Source organism: Prionailurus viverrinus, chromosome E1 (genome assembly GCF_022837055.1).
Source record: "Prionailurus viverrinus isolate Anna chromosome E1, UM_Priviv_1.0, whole genome shotgun sequence".
Classification (NCBI taxonomy): Eukaryota; Metazoa; Chordata; class Mammalia; order Carnivora; family Felidae; genus Prionailurus; species Prionailurus viverrinus.
In genome coordinates, this window is record NC_062574.1 from 36,261,505 (window position 1) to 36,285,472 (window position 23,968).

General features: G+C 37.1%; 1 protein-coding gene and 1 pseudogene across 7 annotated transcripts in view; both read right to left on the reverse strand.

The window, feature by feature from the left end:
* CDC27 (cell division cycle 27) overlaps window positions 1-23,968 on the reverse strand; it is a 70,041-nt gene that overhangs the window by 12,922 nt on the left and 33,151 nt on the right. For 5 of the 7 annotated variants that reach the window (XR_007146720.1, XM_047832013.1, XM_047832010.1 and 2 more), the window contains 8 exons: window positions 23,379-23,493; window positions 20,819-20,934; window positions 13,981-14,080; window positions 12,790-12,997; window positions 12,410-12,582; window positions 8,943-9,095; window positions 7,247-7,455; window positions 2,492-2,609 (listed from right to left, as the gene is read on the reverse strand). Coding sequence is in view for 6 of the 7 variants with exons in the window: in XM_047832013.1 (XP_047687969.1) it covers window positions 2,492-2,609; window positions 7,247-7,455; window positions 8,943-9,095; window positions 12,410-12,582; window positions 12,790-12,997; window positions 13,981-14,080; window positions 20,819-20,934; window positions 23,379-23,493 (1,192 nt within the window). In the remaining variant the exon portion in view is untranslated. The remainder of the gene's footprint in view (window positions 1-2,491; window positions 2,610-7,246; window positions 7,456-8,942; window positions 9,096-12,409; window positions 12,583-12,789; window positions 12,998-13,980; window positions 14,081-20,818; window positions 20,935-23,378; window positions 23,494-23,968) is intronic. The other 2 variants (XM_047832014.1, XM_047832011.1) reach the window with 1 other exon arrangement.
* Window positions 2,624-7,208, reverse strand: LOC125151290 (60 kDa heat shock protein, mitochondrial-like; annotated as a pseudogene).

Genomic DNA, 23,968 nt, shown 5'->3' on the forward strand with positions numbered 1-23,968 from the left:
CCTGCTGGTGCTCTGTCTCTCTCTCCCGCTCTCAAAAATAAATAAGCGTTTAAAAAAAAAAAAAGGTATCTTTCTATGACAATATCTGTAACATTGACAGGTATGTGTTAGGGCTAGTATCATAGCCTATTATGAATTTTTTGACCTTTTTTTTTTTTTTTTTTTTTTTAAAGAAAGATAGTAAAAGCCGGACTCCCTTAGGGCTTTGAACTGTGCGTACAGAAGACAAGTGCAGTGAGCACAACTTTCAGTCCCGTAGCCAGGATGAGGCCACTCCTCTCCATTCCACCAGATACTGCACCTTTCCAACAAGTGTCACCCAGCGAGCCAACACTTGCTATTTTCCACCATGTGCTCTTCTACCTGCAGCACCAAACTAACTGGGTATGGCTTTTTTTAGACAACTGATCAACTCCCGACCTGCTAAGTTATTTGAAATCTCTGTGCTGAGCTCATCAAATTGGTAATCTTTGCCTTCATCATTTTTCTATTTAGTCCACTGAGTCAGTTTTTGTGATCAGTTGTTACCAGATCAAACAGGTCATGTAGACAGAGGGTACAAGTATTTTGGGGAATGCTGCCTGTTACCAAAATGTTGGAAAAAATTTATTTCAATATCTTTCAAATTTCAAAAAGTGCACTGGATAGAATGACTACTAAACGACTGTAAAATACTAAAATCTTCCATCAAGCAACGTGTAAAAAAAACCCAAAACATTCAGCCTATAAATTGCTCTGTGATTACACTTCACTGTCGTCTTAATGTAGTCCTTTTTCTTTTTCTTTTTGAGTGAGAGAGCACTTGCGATCAGGGGCGGGTGCAGAGAGAGAATCCCAAGCAGGCTCCCTGCTGTTGGCACAGAGCCCGAAGTGGGGCTCGAACCCACTAACTGTGAGATCATGACCTGAGCCGAGATCAAGAGTGAGACACTTAACTGACTGAGCCACCCAGGTGTCCCCATCTTAATATGTTCTTTGTATGTGCATATACATACACATATGTGTATACATGTATTATGTGATCTATGCAATAGAAATTACGGGAAGGGGCAGCTTTGGAGTATATATCCTGTAATTCTTTTACGGGAACAGGTGGCAGTGTTTACATAGCAGCACTTCATCTTCAGGCTTGTACTGGGTGCTGTTGCTTGCTATCTATGAAATGTGTCAAACAAGTTTAAAATTAAGTGTGTTCTGAAGAAAGGTGTGAACAATAGTGTTCATGGGCTTTTAGAATGCTTTTCACTTTCAGTCCTTGTAATCCAGCTGTTTAGCAGCTAGAAGCAATTCAAATAATATGAGCATTATCTCCTGCTAAAAGTAACGTTTTCAAGTTTCCATGGCATATTATGATTGTAAACGTCTCAGTTTCAATAATAAGTCTATGGGAGTCCCATGAACTTCCTGAAATGTCTGTAGTAACTGTGAGTTATGTTGAATAAGTGTGGCACGAACAAAGTGTTTTATTGCACAGAGTTAAATAGTATGTTGCCTGACAAGGCTATTGCTATTTTATTACAACCTTACCTCTTGTTTTTATAAAATGTACCAAGATTTAATTGATAACTTTATTTTACAAGTAAACAAAAGTTTCTTTAAAAAAATGGTGATCCACATCACCTTTTAAGAATTTTAATTAGTGGGGGGCCTGGTGGCTCTGTCGGTTAAGCGTCCAATTTCAGCTCAGGTCATGATCTCACAGTCCATGGGTTTGAGCCCCACATTGGGATCTATGCTGACAGCTCAGAGCCTGGAGCCTGATTCAGATTCTGTGTCTTCCTCTTTCTGCCCCTCCCCTGCTCATGTTCTTTCTCTCTCTTTCAAAAAAATATATAAACATTAAAAAAAATTTAAAAAAGTAATTTTAATTAGTTCTGGGGTGCGTGGGTGGCTCAGTTGGTTAAGCATCCGACTCCTCATTTCGGCTCAGGTCATAATCTCATGGTTTAGAGGGTTCAACTGCCCCACTGGGCTCTGCGCACTGACTGCACAAGGCCTGCTTGGGATTCTCTCTGTCCCTTCCCTACTCACGCTTTCTTCCTCTCAAAATAAATGAATAAACTTAAAAAAAAAAAACAATATTAATTAGTTCTGACATACCTATGTCACTCAGAGGTTAAAACACAGGGAACCATTTGTCATTAATTACCAAATTTAGGAGCTATATTAATATGGAAAAGTACTTTCAAAATATGAAGTATCTCATGTGAGTCTTACAACAACCCTAAGAGGTAGGCAAGGTGGTATTACTTGTCATCCATAAAATAAAAGCTCAGAGAAATGGACTTGCCCAAGGAGTGAGGGTTACTCCAGTGATTTCTCTTTATGCCAAGGAAAAAGGTGATATTTTTGGCTCTAAAATAATCCATGATATTGTTCCAGGAATATGAAAAAAAATAACAAAGTCCTAATTCTCACCACAGCGATTAAGTCAATAACCAACACATTTCAAAAGGGAGATTAACTGAAAAATATTTAGAAAGCTACTTACTACTCCAATGTGGCAAAGTAAAACTGAACTTTGAGGGTTGATATCAAGTGCTTTCTGGAAATGCATTTCTGCAAGGCTGAATTTTTCTTGCTTGTAATAAATCATTCCTAAGCCATACCTGAAAGTATAAAATAAAATATAAATTTAGGGATATGAACTTTTGGCTGCTAATTTAATTCAACTTAATACAAGGGTGTATATGGAATCTGGCATTTTAATAAACTAAAGAAAAATACTGGTGGTGTCAGAGAAGGCAAAAACTATCAGTCATGATAAAAAAACCATCAAGACATTTTAGACAAGTCCCTTTTATAAGTAAAAACAATAAATCAAATTCATTCAATCAATTAATCAAATAGAACTTTAGCAATGAGGAAAAAAGAAACTACATCCTTAAACCCATCATTACAATCTAGATTTAACACCTCATTTTCACTAAGTGGCTAATGATGTCTGTGCCAATTAACTTTGTTAAATTCTTTCATTTAATCCTAGAAGGAAACAAAGAGGTACTGTAATCACTCATATTTTCAAATAAGGAAACCAAGTTTAGAGAAGTTAAATAACTTGCCCACATTCATACAGCTAATAAGGATTCTAATCAGAGCCTTCCTTTATGATTCTAAACTCTAAACTCCTAGTAATGCTACTTCCATATTCTTGGTGCAAACGCATGTGTATCATTATAATTACATATGCAAAGACAGCGTCATGTTCTGCTTCCCCTCTCACTCACTGTATCAAAAATACACTCCTACAGACTTCAAATTATAAATTTGGAAGGCTATGTAACAATATATTAAGTTGATATACAGGTATTTCTTCTGAATTTTCAAAACCTCAAATGAACATAATGTGACTGATATACATTAAGGAGACCTTTCTTGGCCACTACTAGATAATGATAATGAGGAATAAGCACCAAATTAATGAAATAAGAAAAAAGCACAATATGTTTTCTTACATTTGAGCGGCTGTGCTTACCATTATAATTGTGTTAGGGGTGAAGAAAAGGTATACAAAGCTCTGCACTAACAATGGTGATGGTAGAATAACAAAAGGACTATTTATTGTGGAGTTGGAATAATACATTTCCTTAGTGTTTCATTAGATACATAAAATTACCTAAATACCTCAACATTTAAATTCTTCCTGTGAAAGCTCACCAATCTGAATACTTCTTTTTTCCTAACTGAAACAATTATTTTTATAGCAATTTTTGGTATGGTATAGTTTCTTAAGAACACAATTATTGCGGGGCGCCTGGGTGGCTCAGTCGGTTAAGTGTCCGACTTTGGCTCAGGTCATGATCTCACAACTTGTGAGTTCAAGCCCCGCGTCGGGCTGTGTGCTGACAGCTCAGAGCCTGGAGCCTGCTTCAGATTCTGTGTCTCCCTCTCTCTCTGTCCCCCTTCCCTGCTCATGCTCTGTCTCTGTCTCAAAAATAAATAAAAACATTAAAAAAGAACACAATTATTGCAATATAGGGCAGACCCAAACATTTTAAAAACAACACGAGTCCTATTCAGAACTGAATTACTAAAATATTAGAGTGCTTTATGTGAAGACAAGGCAGTGTTAGCAAGCCTGACTGCTTAATATGTCAGCAGAAGCTAGCACCTGTCAGGCCATCTTTCAGGTAATGTGCCTAACTTAGAAATGAGACGTACTCCATTAAAAAACATACATACACAAATAAAAAATGTTTTAGTAATATAGTGATTCATATTTAGTGACAGAATGAAAATTCAACTGCTATAATGATTACTTCAAAAGATACAAAAAACGTCTGACATAAAAACTGTGGCAGAGTTATGATATCACAATTATACTTCTTGTTATTTAAATTGTCAGTCAAGAAAAATATAATAAAATGTCAGCAGTAGATACAGCATTGAGGCAGAAATAAGAACTTTTTCAATGCCTTCTTAGTTTGTTAACTATGTGAGCCAGCTAGTAATTTCCTAAATAGAGACATCACTTAATAAACTGGAACACTAAATTCTAAATAAACCTAATGAACTCAACTAGTATCTAATAAACTAGAACACAGCCAAAGAGCAACAACTAGTGGAGAGTTTTCAATGTTTACTTTCTATGACCCAACAGGTGATTACACCAGTCCTCTCCACTTTCCCAGTTTCTATCCTTTTTTTTTTTTTAACTTTAAACAAATTTTTATTACACAAAGGTTGTCACATAAATGGATATTTCTTTACTTTGTATACAATTATTCTTATTCTCCACGGAAAGACTGCTTCTTAACTTTTCATCTGGTGATAGCAAGCGCTAAAATCCCGATTTTAACAAATAGTAGTAGAAATGCTGCAGTGATTTAAGTCGAAAGCAGTACATTGGCACATGGCTCTTACATTGTTATCGGGAATGTACAAACGTCTTATTTAAAAATACAAAATAAATTATCTGTAGGTATGGACAATGATGGCAGTAAACCATTATATGTTTGTCAACTGAAACCAGTAACTGATGATTACAGTGATTTTCTTAAACATCAGCCAGACTTTTCTTCAGTCATTTCCTTCAACCGACTTCTCTGAAGCTCTTAAGCACTGCCTTCAGCTTCCTGTCACAGTTCATCAATCATGGTAAAGTGCTATTCTAGGAATTAGAACACGCCACCTCCCATACCACATCCCATTCCACCCATTCCAGAGTTTTTCTCTTCCTTAGCAATTTTGGGGACTCTGTTGTACTTAACAGAGAGGCCACTCCAGCAGCATCCAATAAAGCCGTTCTTAGTTGGATCAATGATCCCCTTTTCTACCATATTCACAACATCTCCAAGCATAGCATCATAACCAGCTTCTGAGGAACTCTGCGTAATTTTCTCAACTATCAATGATTCTTCAACACCTGCATTCTCAGTAATGGTCATTGCAGGAATTTGGAGTGTTCTCTTAATGATTTCTATACCAACTTTTTGATCTTCATTAGCTGGAGTTATTGGATCCAAGGCTGGAACGCACCAAAGCAGGGCACAACCCCCTCCCAGAACAATGCCTTCTTCAACAGCAGCTCGTGAAGCACTGAGGGCATCTGTGACTCTTTCTTTTCATTCACTTCAACATTACTTGTGCCACCAACCTTCAGCACAGCTACTCCATCTGAGAATTTTGCCAGACGTTCATTCAGCTTTTCCTTTTCATATTCTCTAGTTGTGATATCTAACTGCTCATTGATTTCTTGGGTACGTTTTTTCAATTTGAGCCCTGTCACCTTTTCCTTTTAAGAGCACAGCATCATCTTTGGTCACAATGACCTCTTCAGCTTTTCCTAAGTCGTGAGGCTGAACATCTTCAAGATTTAGAGTCACCCTTCTTCTCCAAACACTGCACCACCAGTAGCAATAGCCATATCTTTAAGCTGGTTCTTTCTTTTGTCACCAAAACCTGGAGCTTTGACGGCCACAACCTGAAGACCAACTTTTAGCCTATTCAAAACAAACGTATTCAGAGCTTCTCCACCAGCATCATCAGCAATTATGACCAAGGGCTTATGGTGAGCATTGGCAATTTCAAGAGCAGGTACAATGGACTGAACACTAGAAATTTTCTCTTCACTCAACAGAACATAGGTATCTTGGAATTCACATTTCTGCCCTTTTGATGTATTAATCAAGTATGGAGAAATATAACCTCGATCAAACTTCATGCCTTCGATAATTTCCAATTCATCATTTAGTGGTTTTCCATCCTTTACTGTGATGACACCCCTTCTTCCAACCTTTTGCACTGCGTCGGAAATGACGTAGCCAGTTTGTCTCCATTTGTAGAAATGGTGGCAACCTGAGCAATTTCTTCAGGGGCTGTCACAGGTTTAGACTGCTTAAGTTCAGCAATTATAGCATCAACAACTAACATCACACCTCTCCTGATTTCCACTGGATTAGCACCTTTGCTAGCCTTCTCGAAGTCTTCCTCGGCAATAGAGCTTGCCAGGACAGCAGCAGTAGTGGTGCCACCTCCAGCCTCTTCGTTTGTGTTATTGGCAACGTCCTGAACAAGTTTAGTCCCGTATTTTTATATTTATCTTTTCAGTCAAGTGACTTTGCAGCGGTTACACCATCTGCTGTTACTGTGGGACTGTCCCAACTCTGTTCAATAATCACTATTCTTCCCTTTGGCCTCATGGTAACAGCTACAGCCATCGGCTAAAAGGTCTACACCTTAAAGCATTAAGGTTTGGGCATCTGCACCAAATTTTACATCTTTGGCATCGGCCTGAGTCAGATGAGGAGCCAGTGCCCTGGACGCTGGCCTGATTTGGCAAAGGACTGCGGGTAATCCAAGCATTTCTGAAGGGCAGCAGCAGCGCATGCGGGTGATGAGGCAGGCTGTTGGGAGGCGAGTGAGGGACAGAGCGCATGGCGCACATGGCAAAGAGACCGTGTCCCCTCCCTCCCAATCAGTGTCTATCCTAATCACGATGTCAGTGTTCTAAGAAAAAGAAACAAATCAAGTAACAAAATCAATTACTTTCAAAAGGTTGGTAGGAGAAAAGGTTGAAACTGTAGAGTATAAGGATCTGGTATTCCGTCATCATTAGTTAATTTAAAAGTTTCTTAAATGTATACATTTCACATAAAAAAAAATTTGGTTACTAGTTAGCAACCAGTATGTACTATTCTTAAGTATTAGTAACTAAGTTCATGACAATAGAGATTTCTAACAAGACAAATTACTGAGGATCAGTCCTATCAGTAGGACATTGTCTTTGCACTTCATCAGCACTTACCATGCATTGTAATGTCTCGGATTGACTCTGATAGCATTTCGAAAACAAGCTAATGCTTTGTCTAATTCTTCAGTTAACACAAACTCGTGCCCTAGTAGAGTATAGGCATAAGCATAATTTGGATCAACCTGGATAGCTCTCTGGAAGAATTTAATTGCAATATCATGTTCCCGTTGCAAACTGAAACAGTTCCCTGCAGCACACCAGGCCTTTAAAAAAATGGAAACAAAACACAAGCATATAGTTAAAATTTTGTTTCAATTTTTCTAATAAAACCAAATTTATGACTAAAATCAGTATTTTTTAATAGATACGGTGGATCTTCATTGTTTAAGGATTTCATATTAGTGAATTTGTCTACTTGCTAAAATTTACAGTATTTGTTAAACCCAAATCAACATGGAGTATGTTAGTGGTCACCGTGGGCCCAACATATGAATGGTCCAACAGGCACAGTCTCAGATGAGGTCAAAAAAGGCCACTCTAGGTTTCCCTGTTTCATCTCTCATAGAGAGATGACCAGAGGACAGCAAGTGGAGGGGCAGCTCAGTGCAAGAAACTCTGGCACTGGGGCCAGGTGGACAGTGAGAGACTTCCAACTCTAGCACCTTTGCAGGGAGGCCTCAGACAAATCACCTTAGTGAACACTTCTGAACCTCATTTTCTCTTTTATAAAATAAAGAAAATAGAAATCTACCAGGATGAGTTGTTTTTACGATTTAAGAATATAATCTGGGGGTGCCCGGGTGGCTCAGGCGGTTAAGCGTCGACTCTTGGTTTCAGCTCAGATTATGATCTCATGTGAGATCAAGCCCCGAGTCCAGCTCTGTGTTGACAGCCAGCTTGGGATTCTCTTTTTCTCTCCCTTTCTCTCTGCCCCTCCCTGACTTGTACTCTTTCTCTCAAAAATAAATAAACTTAAAAAAAAAATTATATATATATAACCTGTGTGAGGTGTGTGTGCCAGAAGCAATGGTTCAGTCTTTGCTAACTCAGTGTTCACAGAAACTACTGAACATAACTATCAAGAATAACGAGAACTGAATTTTTTTTTTAATGTTTTATTTATTTTTGAGAGAGAGAGAGAGACAGAGCATGAGCAGGGAAAGGGCAGAGAGAGTGGGAGACACAGAATCTGAAGCAGGCTCTAGGCTCTGAGCTGTCAGTACAGAGCCCAACACAGGGCTCGAACTCACAAACTATGAGATCGTGACCTGAGCCGAAGTCGGTTGCTTAACCCACTGAGCCACGCAGGTGCCCTGAATGATTTTAATTCTAAGCTTAAATATGTTAGAAAAGTACCACTAACGATTCCTGACATGCAATGAAATAGTATTCTTACAGGACTGAAGCGTGTAAATGAATTGTGCCTGTGTCTTAAAATGACAATAAAAAGCACTATTTTAATTAGCACTTTTTCCAATCGCATAATTTCTGCTTAATGAACACCAATTTTGCTGACAACAGCAATGTTCATGTAGCCAAATCTTGATTATTCTTGGATGAAATACATGCTCGTGAATCTGCACCACACACTCTAGGACTTTCTCTTCTCTGAATCCCTCTTGGTCTATAGAGAAGGATGCAAAAGTAAGTATGGATGATGCTAAATGGGGTCTGAATTATTTGCTTCATCCCCACGTGTCAAAGGTGATCAAAAGGCAACTACATAAGCCAAGTGTTTCAGTTAACATACCTCTGGTGAATTTTTATCCATGTCTGTTAAGTCTTTTGAAAGAACTGAAAGAGCAACATCTTTCTGAAGATGCCAAAGTGTTGTAGAGTAGATCTCCATGCCTTCGACTCTGTAATTCTCAATCCTTCTAACCTCGGAGAATATTCTTTCAGCCTGAAATAAGAAAAAACTAGTTAAGGGGAAAACAAGTTGATACCATTTACATATATACGGGGAGAATACTGGGTACTGTTCTCATAAGACCTAAATGCTGCCTTGTTTTACAGCGCTGATGTGAATTAGCCAAATTGAACAGCTTTGACAATAGGTCAAACGAGGTATATACAAATCATGGTAAAAAAGTAAGAACACAACTTGTGAAAGCAAATCTATGTTTCCACCAAACAGAGGAGAAATCTATACAAAATTACAATTTGCAAAGGATGAGTCAATTATTTAGTTCACAAAACACATATTTCTAAGTCTTAATAATGGCTTCACAGAATAACTCTCTCAGGAAAGGTGAAACAATAACGACTTCTGTAACACAAAACTACTTTTGCAGTGACTTCTATTGAGAGGCTGAGTTGAAAACTTTAGGGGAAGGGGCACCTGGGTGGCTCAGTCGGTTAAGCATCCGACTATAGCTCAGGTCATGATCTTGCAGTTTGTGAGTTTGAGCCCCGTGTTGGGCTCTGTGCTGACAGCTCAGAGCCTGGAGCCCGTTTCGGATTCTGTGTCTCCTTCTCTGCCCCTCCTCTGCTCGTGCCCTGTCTCTTTCTCTCAAAAATAAATAAACATTTAAAACAGTTAAAATAACAACAACAACAACAAAACAAGCTGTCAAGAAAGAAAGAAAGAAAGAAAGAAAGAAAGAAAGAAAGAAAGAAAAACTTTAGGGGAAAACCAGGTTCAGTTGGCCACCAGCACTGAGGCATGTTGAGTACTGAGCAAAACCTCCAAAGTTGTACCTGATGGGAAATGTAGTCCCAACCTAGTAATTCCCTTTTCTTTTGCAGACCTCTCCTGACTTTAGGGTTCCTCCTCTGCTAATTTTTTCCTCCCTACACTCCCAGCCCTTAGAATTGTTTCTCTCACCTTGAAGCTTTGGGTTATACCAAATGAATTAGTGGTTCCCTAGTCTATTGATTCAAAAGTTCAAAATTCTGAAAGTCAAGTTTGGTTTAGAATAAAAAATATTGGGGCGCCTAGGTGGCTCAGTGAGCTGAGCACAGACTTTGGCTCAGGTCATGATCTCACGGTTTGTGAGTTTGAGCCCTGCATCAGGCTCTGACAGCTCAGAGCCGGGATCCTGCTTCAGATTCTGCGTCTTCCTCTCTCTCTGCCCCTCCCCCGCTCACGCTGTCTCTCTCTCTCTCTCTCTCTCTCTCTCTCAAAAATAAATAAAAATGTTTTAAAAAATTTAAAACAAAGAATAAAAAAGATTAGGACTGTTCTTAATGAAATGAAGACGGCAGAAAATAAGAAAATTGGATTTATAAAACTAGGAACTCCAAGAAATGGCCATATACTATGTATAATTAGCTTAATGATTTGTAACTTCCCTGAAATCCCTTAAAAGTTATACAGGTAAGTTTTTCAAATCGGCATTGGTTCTAAGAAGATGTACTTAACCACAAGTCAAATATGGGTTCTGCAAATCTTTTGGTTTAAAATTTTTCAGGATCTATTGCTTCCTCTGAAAAGTGTGGCGTAGACCAAAAACAAACCAACCAACCAACCAAACAAAAAAACCAAACTCATGAAATTAAGTTGAAACAAAGGCTTCTGTTAAGTATCTGTGTCACTGATCTATAGTTAGAGGGAAACAATAAAAATTATGTATTTTAAAGTACCTGTGAAACAATAAATCAGAAATAATTTTGAAAAGGGCTTGCCAAACAACAGTTCTTAGGTACCAGTAAAGGGCCATTACCCGAACATGGAACTTCTAGCAATGAATAAGGTTATGTGTCTACAACAACACTTTTCTCTTTACCACGCAAAAATACTCGAGGTGGTATCTTCTGCATTTATCCTCTACCTGGAAGAACAAACACTTCACCCTCAGGTCTTTGCATGGTTCATGACGGGAGGAGTGACCTTTCTCTAAGCACACTTTTTAGAAAATACCACCATACGTTATTGCCCTGCGATCTTACCATGCCTCATTTTTTACTTCCTCTGACCTAGTGCTACCATCCTTATAGATTTATTGGCTTACAACCTGTCTCTCTTACTAGAATGCATGCTCTATAACGGCAAGCAATTATTTGTCTATCTATATTAGAGTCTAGAAGAGGCTAAGACATAACACGCACTGAATAAATAGAATTGAAAGAGAGCAAAAGTAACTTTATTATAAACTTTAAATAATTTGTATTAGAGAAATTTTAATTAATATATAGGTTTCTTAAAGTTGTTTTTTTATTTTTTTAAGCTTAGGGGTGAGGAGAGAAAATGCTCAGAAGATGAATTAGGGGGAAAATTTAAATTGGAAATTAGAATTTTCTTTGGCTTGATATTAATACTCTCCTTTTCTGGTATAAACAGATTAACTTAAGCAATGAATATAATTAAAAGGGTAAAAGTCTTGTGAAGGACATTGTGTCCTTGATTATACAAAATTTTCTTCATAGCACTTTTCAAGTTTATTAAATATACTAAATGCCAAAAATTCATCCCAGGAGGAACTCTGCATATAGTAGAAAAAAGTTTGATTATAAACATCTGTTACATGGTAATATAGATTTTCAGATCCAACTGAGTATGTACAAATATCCACATAAGAATATATGGATGACTTGGACTCTCTACAAATCTATTTCTTTTTTTGTTTACTTTATTATTATTTTTTTTAAATTTTTTTTTTCAACGTTTATTTATTTTTGGGACAGAGAGAGACAGAGCATGAACGGGGGAGGGGCAGAGAGAGAGGGAGACACAGAATCAGAAACAGGCTCCAGGCTCTGAGCCATCAGCCCAGAGCCCGACGTGGGGCTCAAACTCACGGACCGCGAGATCGTGACCTGGCTGAAGTCGGATGCTTAACTGACTGCGCCACCCAGGCGCCCCTGTTTACTTTATTTTTGAGAGAGAGAGACAGAGAGAGAGAGAGACAGAGAGAGAGAGAGAGAGAGAGAGGGAATGAATGAGCAGGGGAGGGGCAGAGAGATGGAGACAGAACCCAAACCAGGCTCCAGGCTCTGAGCACAGAGCTCATTGTACGGCTTGAACACAAGAGCAGTGAGATCATGACCCGAGCTGAAGTCAGATACTTAACCAACTGAGCCACCCAGGCTCCCCTCTACAAATCTATTTCAAGCAATGCCCCCAAATTTAAATTACTCCTTAAACACAAGAAAAAGTTTGACTATTTATAAATTACAAATGCTCAGAAAATAAAGACATTACATAATAAATATTGACCTTTTAGGTCTAGCTGTCTCAAACATAGGCATCTTAATGAAATTTAAATTATCTCTTACCTGCATGTACTCTGAAAGTTCAAAATAGGCCCTTCCAATTTGGCACAGTACCCAACCAGTATTGTAGTGGTGAGAAGGTAGGTGGCTCAAGATATATATAGCTTCTCTGCAGTTGTACGAGCACAGAGCTAAATAACCTTTCCCCATTTCACGAAGAAGGCTCATCAAACCTTCTAGGAGAAAACAATATAGTAAACAAAGGAGAAAAACACAGTGAAATAGTTTGGTTTTCTAGAAAGGCTAAATACAAAATAATTTATTAAAAATCCCAACCTCTATCTGGAAAAAATGGAAGGTACTTTAATGAACATAAAAAAAAAATTACTTAAAATAAGTGAATAAAATAAAATACAAAGCAAACATTAAGCACTGACACAGACCTGCTGCTGCTTTCTGCAGATTAAATGCCTGGATCTGAGGTGTGATTGTGGAGATTTTCCCTTCTGAAATGATGGAAGAGTCCAATTTTGTAATTTCCAGGCTATCATTTAAGTTAGGTTGAGTTATTCCTCCTTTGTTAGTTTTACTTTTAGTTTTTCTGTTTGGGATTTTAGGTGGAAACTTCATTTTTAACTTTTTGCTATTCTCCTGTAAAAAAGAGGAAAATTCCACACTTACTAAACTCATGTATTTTAGATTTCCCAATCCTTTCTCAAGTAGTAGACACAAAATAAATGTTCAGTCTTGAATGGTCTATATTTTTCTCAGAAAAGATTTATAAATCAAAAATTTCCAAAGTCATTTAACTTTAAATGCAGCAATTCTGAAAATAAATTGTATTAACATATTAGTATGTAAGGTAAATCTGCATTAAGTGTTGCTCTTTTCTGAAAGCGTATCAGTTTCATTTATTACTTAAAAATAAGAAAATAAATGAATGCAATACTACCTAATTGTCTCAGAGTATTATAGCTAATAAGTCATAAAATTGTTGATTTGTTCATGTCAGAGTTAAAAACTGTCCATATTTGTCGATGGACCAAGAAAACTTACCAAGGGCATAATGAGGCCCTCCAATTGTGCAGAAAAAACAAAGGACATGTGTTATAGTATCTGACATAACCATAGCACACCATCAAATCCAGAAGACTGGAATTGGTTTAATACTATCAACTAAACTATGTTCTTACTTGGATTTCATCAGTTTTTACATGATGAAATCATGTACTTCTTTTTTCTTTTTTTTTGGTGTGATAAGTCTATGAAATTTTGTCATATGTATGATTTGTGTAATCAACCACGACAGTAAGGCTACAGGACTGTCCAACCATTACACAAAGAAATCCTTTGGGTTATATCCCGTAGTCACATTGTCCCACAAGTCCTAACTCCTAAAAACCACTGATCTGCTTCCCATCACAATAATTTTGTCTTTAGAACAATGTTTTAGAATATTTATTGAAGGACCAAGAAAATTTACAAATGTTATAGACAGCTTTCCCAATCAAAAACATATTAAAAAATTTTAAATAGTCTCTGAATTTATTCATTAGAGATGGAGTCATCAATGAACTGAAATTTAAGAGAGGGACACGTTAAGGAAATGTGACATACAGAAATCTTTAAATTACCTTGGTTGTAGAGCTGTCACTAGTAAAGAGTCGCGAACTTCTTCGAGGCAGTGCGTTTGGGGGAGATGTGATAGTGGGGCTCAATACCTGAGGTGTTGTACTAAAAAAAAATGATGACAAGTAGACATTAAAAAAAAACAACCCAGCTGTGACCATTAACTATGGATTCGATTCAGATGCATTACAAAATATTCATTCATGTTTGCACTCTAGTTTGGTGAGTTTGGTCAGTCTGTCATCCCTCTATGAAAACTCAGGATTTAAAAACTGTGTTACCATAAAATGATGACGATTATAGGACCAGTCTGCACTCTATCTGAAACTGCTAATTTGAACTTAAAACAATCCACATAAAAATTCTGGGTCAATAAATGATAAACACATCTATAAACTAATTCTTTCTAGCCTTCATTTGCAACTATACCAAGCTAGAGAAAAAAGATAGTTGGACAGGGACGGTCTAAATGTGGGATATCTGCCAATAAATAAATACCATTGTAACAACTGATACTTGAGAAATTATTTCCCTATAAATTCAAACAACCACATCAAGGTTTATTTTGTTTAGAACAAAGGAATCTAACAATTGCTTGGGCACTTTTTTTTTTTTTTTTTTTTTTACTTTAAAGGCAAACCCTAAGATACAAGGATTCTATTCTTCAAAAGTAAGCAAACTTAGGCGCGCCTGGGTGGTTCAGCTGTTGAGCATCCAACCCCCGATTTCGGCTCAGGTTGTGATCTCACAGTTGTGGGATCAAGCCCTGAGCTGGGTTCCACGCTGGCTGGGCTCACGCTGGCATGGAGCCTGCTTAAGATCCTCTCCTCCTCTCTCTCTCTCCCTCTGTCCCTCCCCAACATGTGCATTCACGCTCTCAAAAAAAAAACGTGAGCAAACTTAAAACCTGGAGTTATCTGACAGTGGGTAAGTCTACGGGCTTAATGGTTTACAATTTATGGGAAATACCACTAAGTTACCTGGATTTGAGTCAAAGAGGCTTTGGAGAATAAAAGAGATATTGACCAGTGAGTAAAGAAAGCCCACGTGGTCCTTAACCCTTTCAAAAGACAGAATCTCAATGTAGGGATTTCAGCAAAGGATGTCATTTAGGTTGATGAATTAATTTTATTTTATGATAATTTCTTTTAATTAAGATTATTTTTTTAGAGCAGTTTAAAGTGATAGCAGGGGCTCCTGGGTAGCTCAGCTGGCTAAGCATTGGACTCTTGACTTGGCTCAGGTCACGATCTCACGGTTTGTGAGTTTGAGCCCTGTATCAGGCTTGTGCTGTCAGTGTGGAGCCTGCTTGGAATTCTGTGTCTCCCTCTTTCTGACTCTTCCCTGCTCACACACTCTCTCTCTCAAAATAAATAAATAAACTAATAACAACAACAAAAAAGGTTCACAGCAAAAGTGAGGGGGAGGTGCAGAGAGAGCTGCCATATACTCCCAAGTCCCCACACATGCATAGTCTCCCCCACTATCAACATCCCCCACCAGACTGCTACGTTTGTTACAGGTGATGAGCCTACACTGACATTCTATAAAGTCCATAGTTTATCAGAGTTCACTCCTGGTTTTGTTCATTCTATAGGTATGCACAAAGGTATAATGACATGTATCCATCATGGTATCTATCATACAGAATATTTTCATTGCCCTAACCTCTGGGGTCTGCCTCTTCATCCCTCCCTCTCCAACTCCTGGCAACTACTGATCTTTTTATTGTCTCCATAGTTCTGTCTTTTCCAGAAACCAATCCATTTTTAAAAGTACAATATTCTTTATTTGAACAACTATGTGTCATTTACATTACAAATGTGAATTATATGTTGTCAATACTATTACCTAAGTATAGAAGAGTTTGTCTGAGAAGTGGGAGGGAATAGTTTGATCCATGGAGCAGTTTATAGGGAGGACAATGCTGAGAAAAATGCTGAGACTTCTTAAATGCCACAAAAAGTTGTATAACATAACTCTTGTGGGGGTAGAAGTAAAAATAATAGTAAGAGGATTCTGGGGCTAGGAGTCTGAAGAAGACAAACTCTTCCTCTATTATAATTTTCATTAGGGTTCTGTTAGCTCCAAAGGGCAATTTGACAAAAGAAAACAATGTTCAAAGTCTGACAGGCATCAGAAAAATGAAGCAGGATACTGTGTGAGTTTTGAAACATTGGTCACAGCATGTGAAATATACATATTTCTTTATAACTTGCATCTGTTTAACTAGGAGTTTGAGAAGGAAAAGAATGTGCTCTAGAATCAAGACTGTTGAGGTTTGAGATCAAGTTCTATCACTTATTACCTATGTCATTATGTACCACTTATATTAAACATTTTTAAAAAAGCTTTTGTAAATAGTATCATTTTATGGCTCTGTAATAAAATCTGAAATATCCTACTAGTTATAAAAAGATGCCTTGGAAAGATTATAAAAATGATTTTTATAGGTTAATATAGAGAAAATGATATGTAAAATTTTGGGGCAATTTAGCTAAGAGAACTAGGCTATTGTAATCATTTCTAAAAAAACAACTTCCTAAAAAAAGAACAGACTTCCACCGCCAATTGTAATGAAACCCTATGGACCAGATTTACTCTCCCATCTTAAACAACTATAACACCGAACAAAAGATATGAAACAATGTTTTTCAGACATTGGACAGCAAGCACATATGCCTGAGGAAGAGTCCTGAGGACATGGTGCTGGGAAAGGGAACACAAATAGAACTCAGGGTCTCCCTGTGCAGAGAAGAAAATGCTGAGACTTCTGGGTAGTGAAGGCAACTAGAATATGCAGGGCACAGTACTAGAAAGGGGAGAGCTACAAAGAGGGAGAGCTTCAAAGATCTGCAGGAAGTTTTCCTAGAATCCTCAGCTGAAAACTGAGTAGTGCAACTGTGTGTTATAATAAGGCATGTTATAATAAAGAATTCATTTGGTGTTTGTCTTGGATTCTTGAGAAGAAGCTTCTAAATTCTTTAGATTTCCCAAGTGATAGGAGTGTCTGTTATTTATGGTGGGTCCCTGAATTTATGCTAATGAAATGACTCGTGATGGGGCCCTAGACAGTTTTGGGATACTGGGCTGCCCATGCTGAAAAGACCAACCACTGGTTAGAGGGTTAAAGCTTTGAGCTAAGTGTTAACAGCCTGGTGTCTAGGAAGGGGAGGGTGGCTAGGGATTAAGTTAAATCACATGGCCAATGATACAATCTATCATGCCTATGTGATGAACCCCAATAAAAACTATCAAAACTCAGTGTAACTTCCAGGTTGGCAAACACACTGATGTGCTGGTGAGGGGACATATCTTGATTCCACAAGGGAAAGGACATAGAAGCACTGTGTTCAGGACCCTCCCAGACCTCAGTCTTATTTGTCTGGTCCTGACTGGTACCCTTTATGATCAAGCTGTAAGTAGAGAACTTTCCTAAATTCTGTGAATTGTTCTAGCAAATTACTAAGCCTGAGAGAGTAACGAGAACCCTCAAATTTGTAGCTAGTTGGTCAGAAGTGAAGGTGACCCAGGAAGCCCCTGAATTTGCAGCAGGCAAGTCAATGAGGTTTGATAAGTCTTGTTGGGACTATGATCTTATTAGCCTGCAGAGTCTATACTAAGTAAGTCTGGGTGATTAGTACCAGAACTTACTACAGTATTACAGTGAGGAAAACTACCTGAATCTAGAGAAAGAACTACTGGAAAGGAGCTGGCAGAACCATTCTTGGAGCTCACCCTGGGCTTGGAGTAGCCCATATTTTCAATAGCTAAAATTAAGAAACCTCACACTCAACAGGTCATTGAGTAGATACTCAAAGGATACTGACTCAATAGCGAAGCATAATTAGTCCAGACTCAAGGCCACTCTTGTCATACCTAACAAAACTTAAAAATCAAGACCTAAAGGAACAAAGTGTTAACAAGTAACTACATCGCAGAACAAAACAGAAGTACTTAAAAGAAAATAAAGTAGTCTAGCACTCAACAATGTAAAATTTCCAAAAAAAAAAAAAAAAAAAAACTAGGCATACAAAGATGCAGGAAAATATAACTTATATTGAACAGAGAAAAAAAAATCAATAAAAAACAGACCCAGAAATAACATAGTAAAATAGTAGACAAAAATCATTAAAAAAGCTATTATAGACATATTCCATATGCTCAAAAAGGTAGAAGAAAGAATAGGCATGTTAAAGGAGGGAAGCAAATCAAACTTCTGGAGATGAAAAACAGGACATCTGAGATTAAAAATATCTACACATACTGGATGGAATTAACAGCAGACCAGATGTTGCAGAAGAAAACATCGGTAAGTTGAAGACACAGCAATAACCACTATCCAAAATGAAACAGAGGAAAAAGACTAGAAATGAAAATGAACACAAAACTGAGCTGTGGGGACAACTTAACAGTCTAATACACATACATTTGGTGTCCTAGAAGGAGAGAGGGGGACATGACCAGAAAAAATATTAGAAGAAATAATGGCCAAAAATTAGCTAAATTTGATAAAAACTATGAACTCATAGATCCAAGGAGCTCTCGATCTCTGGCCAAGAAAGAAGAAAACTACGCTAGAGCACATCACAACCAAATGACTTAAAAATCAGTGATAAAAAGCAAATCATAAAACAGAAAAAAAGAGATAGATTACATATAGAGGAACAAAAATGAGAATGAGAGCAGGCTTGTCAGAAACAACACAAGCTAGAAGTCAGCAGAACATCTTTAAAGAAAAAACTGCAAACGAGAATTCTATATCCAGTGAAAATTTATTTCAAAAATAAAAACAAAGGTAAAGATTTTTTTCTAGATGTACAAAAGCTGAAAAATTCATTACTGTCAGATTTGGGCTATAAGAAATTTTAGTCTTTCAAGATGAAGGAAAAGAATACCAAATTGAAGTTTGGACCTACAGAAAGAGGACCAGAAATAGTAAATATGTAGGTAAATATAAAATAGATTTCTTTTTCTTATTTAAAAAAATTTCTATAGAAGATAACTATTTAAGGGAGAAACCACAACAATGCACTGTGGAGTTTATACACATGTAGAAGCAAAATATATGCTAACAATAGTATAAAGATGTGAAGAGGAGCATGAAAACATACTGTTATAAGGTATATGATGTATATGAAGTGGTACAACATTACTTGAAGATAGACTTTAAGTTAAAGTGTATACTCTAAACACTAAAACAGCCTCTAAACAGACAAAATAAAGAGTAATTGTTAATAAGACAATGTTATGGGTTGAACTGTTTTCCCAAAGAATATGTTGAAGCCCTAACCCCCCCGTACCTGTGAATGTGACTTATTTGGATGTAGGGTCCTTGTAGATGTAATCAAGTTAAGATGAGGCCATTAGGGTGAGCTCTAATTCAGTATGACTGATGCCCTTATAAGAAGAGGGAAATTTGGATACAAAGACACACAGGGAAGATGGCCATGTAAAGACAGAGGCAGATACTGGGTTATGCCCCCACAAACTAAGGAATGCCTGAGGCTACCAGAAGCTGGACAATATAAGAAAGGATCTTCCCTTGAAGGCTTCGGAGGAAGTATGCCCCTGTGAGCACCGTGACTTTGGATTATAGCTTCCATGACCGTGAGTGAATGCATTTCTGTAGTCTTAAGTGACCCAGTTTGCAATACTTTGTTATGGCAGCTGTAGGAAACTAATACAGGCAATAAATGAGACAAAATGGAATCAATAATACAAAAAAAAACCAAAAAACAAAAACCCCAAAACTCATACAAAATCATTAATAGTTGCTTATTAAAGTTAGTGTATTTGTTTAGCTTGAAGTGAAATGTATTATTCAGTAAATTACGTTTCCATATTCTTTAGGATTAGCATTTACTCAGCCTCTATCATGTTGTTCTGCAGGAGGCCTCAGGCTCCTTCTCATAATCGAGCCCAGGCAATCACTGTCATCTGTCTGTGAGTTGGCTCTCATGATAAGATTACCATCCTGGCATTTCAGAAATACTGAGGCCTTTTATATAGTCAAGGTATATGCACGTGAGTGTCTGCTTTAAGTCTTATAGTACACATTCACTATTTTAGAAGACAGAGCCGTATTCTTTTAAAACACTAGCTATGATTTATTTTTGAGTGCTTGAACAGGAAAAGAAATCCTATTTAACACCATTTCTGTGTGGAAATGGATTCATTATTTAAAGGTTTACCAAAAGATGATCTGTATACAGAAGTGCATAATAGGGGAAGAGGAGAATGAAATCTATTGTACTTGACCAACGAAGGTCATACAATAAGAAGAAAATTATTTTGGAGGAGTGTTCAGAATATCAACTAGGGGCACCTTGGTGGCTCAGTCGGTTGACCATTGGACTTCTGCTGGGGTCTTGATCTTGCGGTTCATGAGTTCGAGCCTCACAATGGGCTCATTGCTGACTGCGCAGAGCCTGCCTCAGATCCTCTGTCCCCACTTCTCTTTCTGCCTCTCCCCTGCACTCTTTCACTCTCTATAAAAAAATAAGCCTTTAAAAAAATACTCAACTAAAAATTATACTAGTCTTTTCAGTAAGTTTGAAACTTTTTTCTTCCTTCCTTCCTTCCTCTTTTTAAAGATCTTATTTTTAAGTAAGCTTTACACCCAATGTGGGGCTTGAACTTACAACCCCAAGATCAAGAGTCTAATGCTCTACCGACTGAGCCAGCCAGGTGCCCCTAGAAATTTCTAGTATGACATATTCAAAACTTGTAAGAGTCATTCTAGAATCTCAGGGAGGGTCAAAACCTGCCTAAAGGGAATAAAGTCATGTTTTATAGCAAGAAAAGCCAAATAATATCAAATAATGACACCACAATAAATACCTTGTTTGTGGGCCAGAACTTTGTGTTTGTGCAACAAGAATTGGAGTTACCTCTCGACTATTTCCGCTCTGTGAGAAGACAGACTTTGTTCCAGTTTGGCCGATTCTGGCAACAGACTGTAAAACACAAAAAGTCTAAGGTTTGTGAATTATAAATTGCACTGAAAATGATAAAAGACACCACGATGCTCCCATCTACATTTTCCCAGTGCAAGATTTCATAATACATACTGTCATCTGAAAACACAAATTAATGTCACAAATTAATGTCAATTAATATAGTAGGATTAACATCAAACTATTTCCTCACCTTAACATCAATATTTTTCTTTATTCTATCTTTTCATTTTTCACTATAGTTTTTAAAGAAAGGCTCAAACTTCCTGAAAAAATTCCTAAAAAGCCAATTATTACATGTTCTCTAGGTGGAGCTAAGTGTTAACAAGAATTTTAAGACAGCTACTACTCTTAAGATTTATGAACATAAAAAATAACAATACAGGGAAGATTTTATAATCCTTCTTTGACACTTAGTAAAAACATTCCACAGTAGTCCAAAGGAATAAATTAAAAAAAAATCATCTCATTATTTCCCACGTTCTAAGTATATTGCTCTTAGAATTAACATTTCTTCCTGGTGTGTTTAATTTTTCATTAATTGGTCTCTATTCCCATGGAGGAGGAAAAAAACTTGCTTGCCTCTTCTGTCTCTAATTTATCACCTTTTTTCTATTAATTTTCAACACTTGGCTTCTTTATAAAATGTTCTGTGACTGTTGCATCAGTGGATATTTTTAATTTTTTTTCACTACCAGATAATTTCCTTCCAAATTTACTATTACTTTGATAGGCATTGGACATAATTCTCAAAGTGTACATTATAATTAATAACTAATAACTTTCTCACCAGATAGGAAAGCCTTATTTTTGGCCTTTCCTGTATTCAACATCACTGATCATGCCCTCCTTTTTGAGACTGTATAACTTCCAAAATAGTATGGTGTCTTGATTATTTGTCCTATCACTTCATTTGCTGCCCTCTGCTTTCCACTGTTTTTAATTAAGTATGCTGTGTTCCTTCTCTACCCTCTTTTCCTAGGAGAGCCTGGCTATTTTAATAGCTTTAACTACTATTTCCATCACCAGGCCATATTCTTTCCTCTATGACTAACTATCCAGTAAATATTTTCATCTCCTATACCCCCGCCTCAAAATAAAACTTTACAATCCTTCCTCCTCTTCCTTCCCCAAGTTGGGAACTCTACATTCACCCAAGGGACAAAACAGTCAACTCTGGACCTTCCTTACTTAACAAAGGTGTACTATGTACTGCATACAATATTCAGTTTGATATTTTTAGTTGATACTACGTGCAGACCTGCAAGTACAGCTTTCCTAGGAATGTCTTGTAAGAGCAAGGGCAGAAGAGCGTAAGACAGCAGGTGGCTTTATCGTTTGGGCAATGAAATCGCCTACCCATCACTAACTGTCCTTAATGGTTTTGGCCTACTTCACCCAATATGCTAATTACCATCCTACTATGCCTCCTTGTAATTATAATAAACTAATTTCCACAATTATACTTCACTCCTATAGCGATGCAATGGTGGGTAGTTGTCAACTCTTAAAAATGAGATTTAAAGTAATCCAACACATTAAGTACTTTGCAGCCCCTTTTTTTACTATTTTTGGAGCTTCTATTATTACTCATTAAGGAACTATTATAGAAACAAAACGTTACAGACTCTAAGGAATATTTGGAGTAAAAGAAGAAGAATAAACATGTCCCTAGGAGGGTAAAGGGGCTGTATCAATCACATACTAGTATGACTTATTTAGCTCCATTTCTTAAACATCTACTGAGCATGGCAATAGGCATTTTAAATACATAACCTAATTTAATTCTCACAGAAGGTAACCCTGTACCATAGATGTTTGTAACAAATGGCACTTTGACCTCTACTGCCATAGATCTATATAAGAGAACATTATTTAAAAAGTCTCAAAACTTGTAGTATTTACTATGAGGTTAAGGATACTGTCAAGTATTTTTCATTTTACTATGCATTTACTATAAATTTACTATACATCCAAGAGAATCCACCATAAAAACTTTATTTTCAGAAACAGCTGGCTTTATACAAGTCAATTTTTTTCATGTTAATAATAGTACAATTAAAAGACAAATACAGTGGTGGGGACAAGTAAAACAATGACAAGTATAGTTTCTGTTATTTATATTCAAAGGATAGAAACCTTTTTATTTTTGTTTAAAAATGGGGAAATGAAAAGTACAAATCTGAGTCTTTATTTACCTACATGCCGAAATAAACTGTTCTTGTGAGTTATGATCTTACACAGTCAAAGACCAATCAGCTTTGTATCTCCTGCTATAACCAGCAGCCTATGACAGTGATGACCTTCTTTCACATTTAGGTCAACAACTCTAAGGCAACAGTAAACTTATACAGTTAGATTCTCTCTGAGATTGCCTTTAACAGACTAGAATTTTAAACAAATTTCTTTCATCAGCATCAAAACTACTTTTACACGGAAAATACCTTTTTTGAAGGGGCTCCAGTAGATGGCACGTCAATTACAGAAGATGTATTAGTGTAGTTTTGTAAATAGGATCCATCTCCAGGACTTGGGGTTTCTAATGGCAAAATCCCAAAACTGAGAAGAGGTTGAAATCAAGGTGTCAAAAAGTCATCAAGGCATATATAAAGCAGCAGTATACTTAAATTAGAAGGTCTAAAAGGAAGAGAATGGCAAATCAGTCTTGGGGGCAGTGAGGATCTGAGGGGCAGATTTAAAATAAGCTGTGAATGTAGACTATTCCACCCACCATAACTAAAATTAAAAAAGAAAAAAAATCAAACAAGGAACTAAATTGAGCAGCAACTACTGATCTCAGGAGATTTATTGGAAATAAAGAAGAACAACTTTGTAAAAGTGAAGATCCAAATGACCAAATTATTTCAAATTCCTGGACTTTATGGAATTTAAACGACACTGTTACAGAGAGAGTGTCTCTAGAGATGCTGAATCCACACATGGATTCAGTGAGCTGTTAATGTCACGGTCATGCTGTTTTAGTTAGCTCTCCGGCCCCGGGACCCAACTCCTAGCATCAGTTCTAGCACAGCAT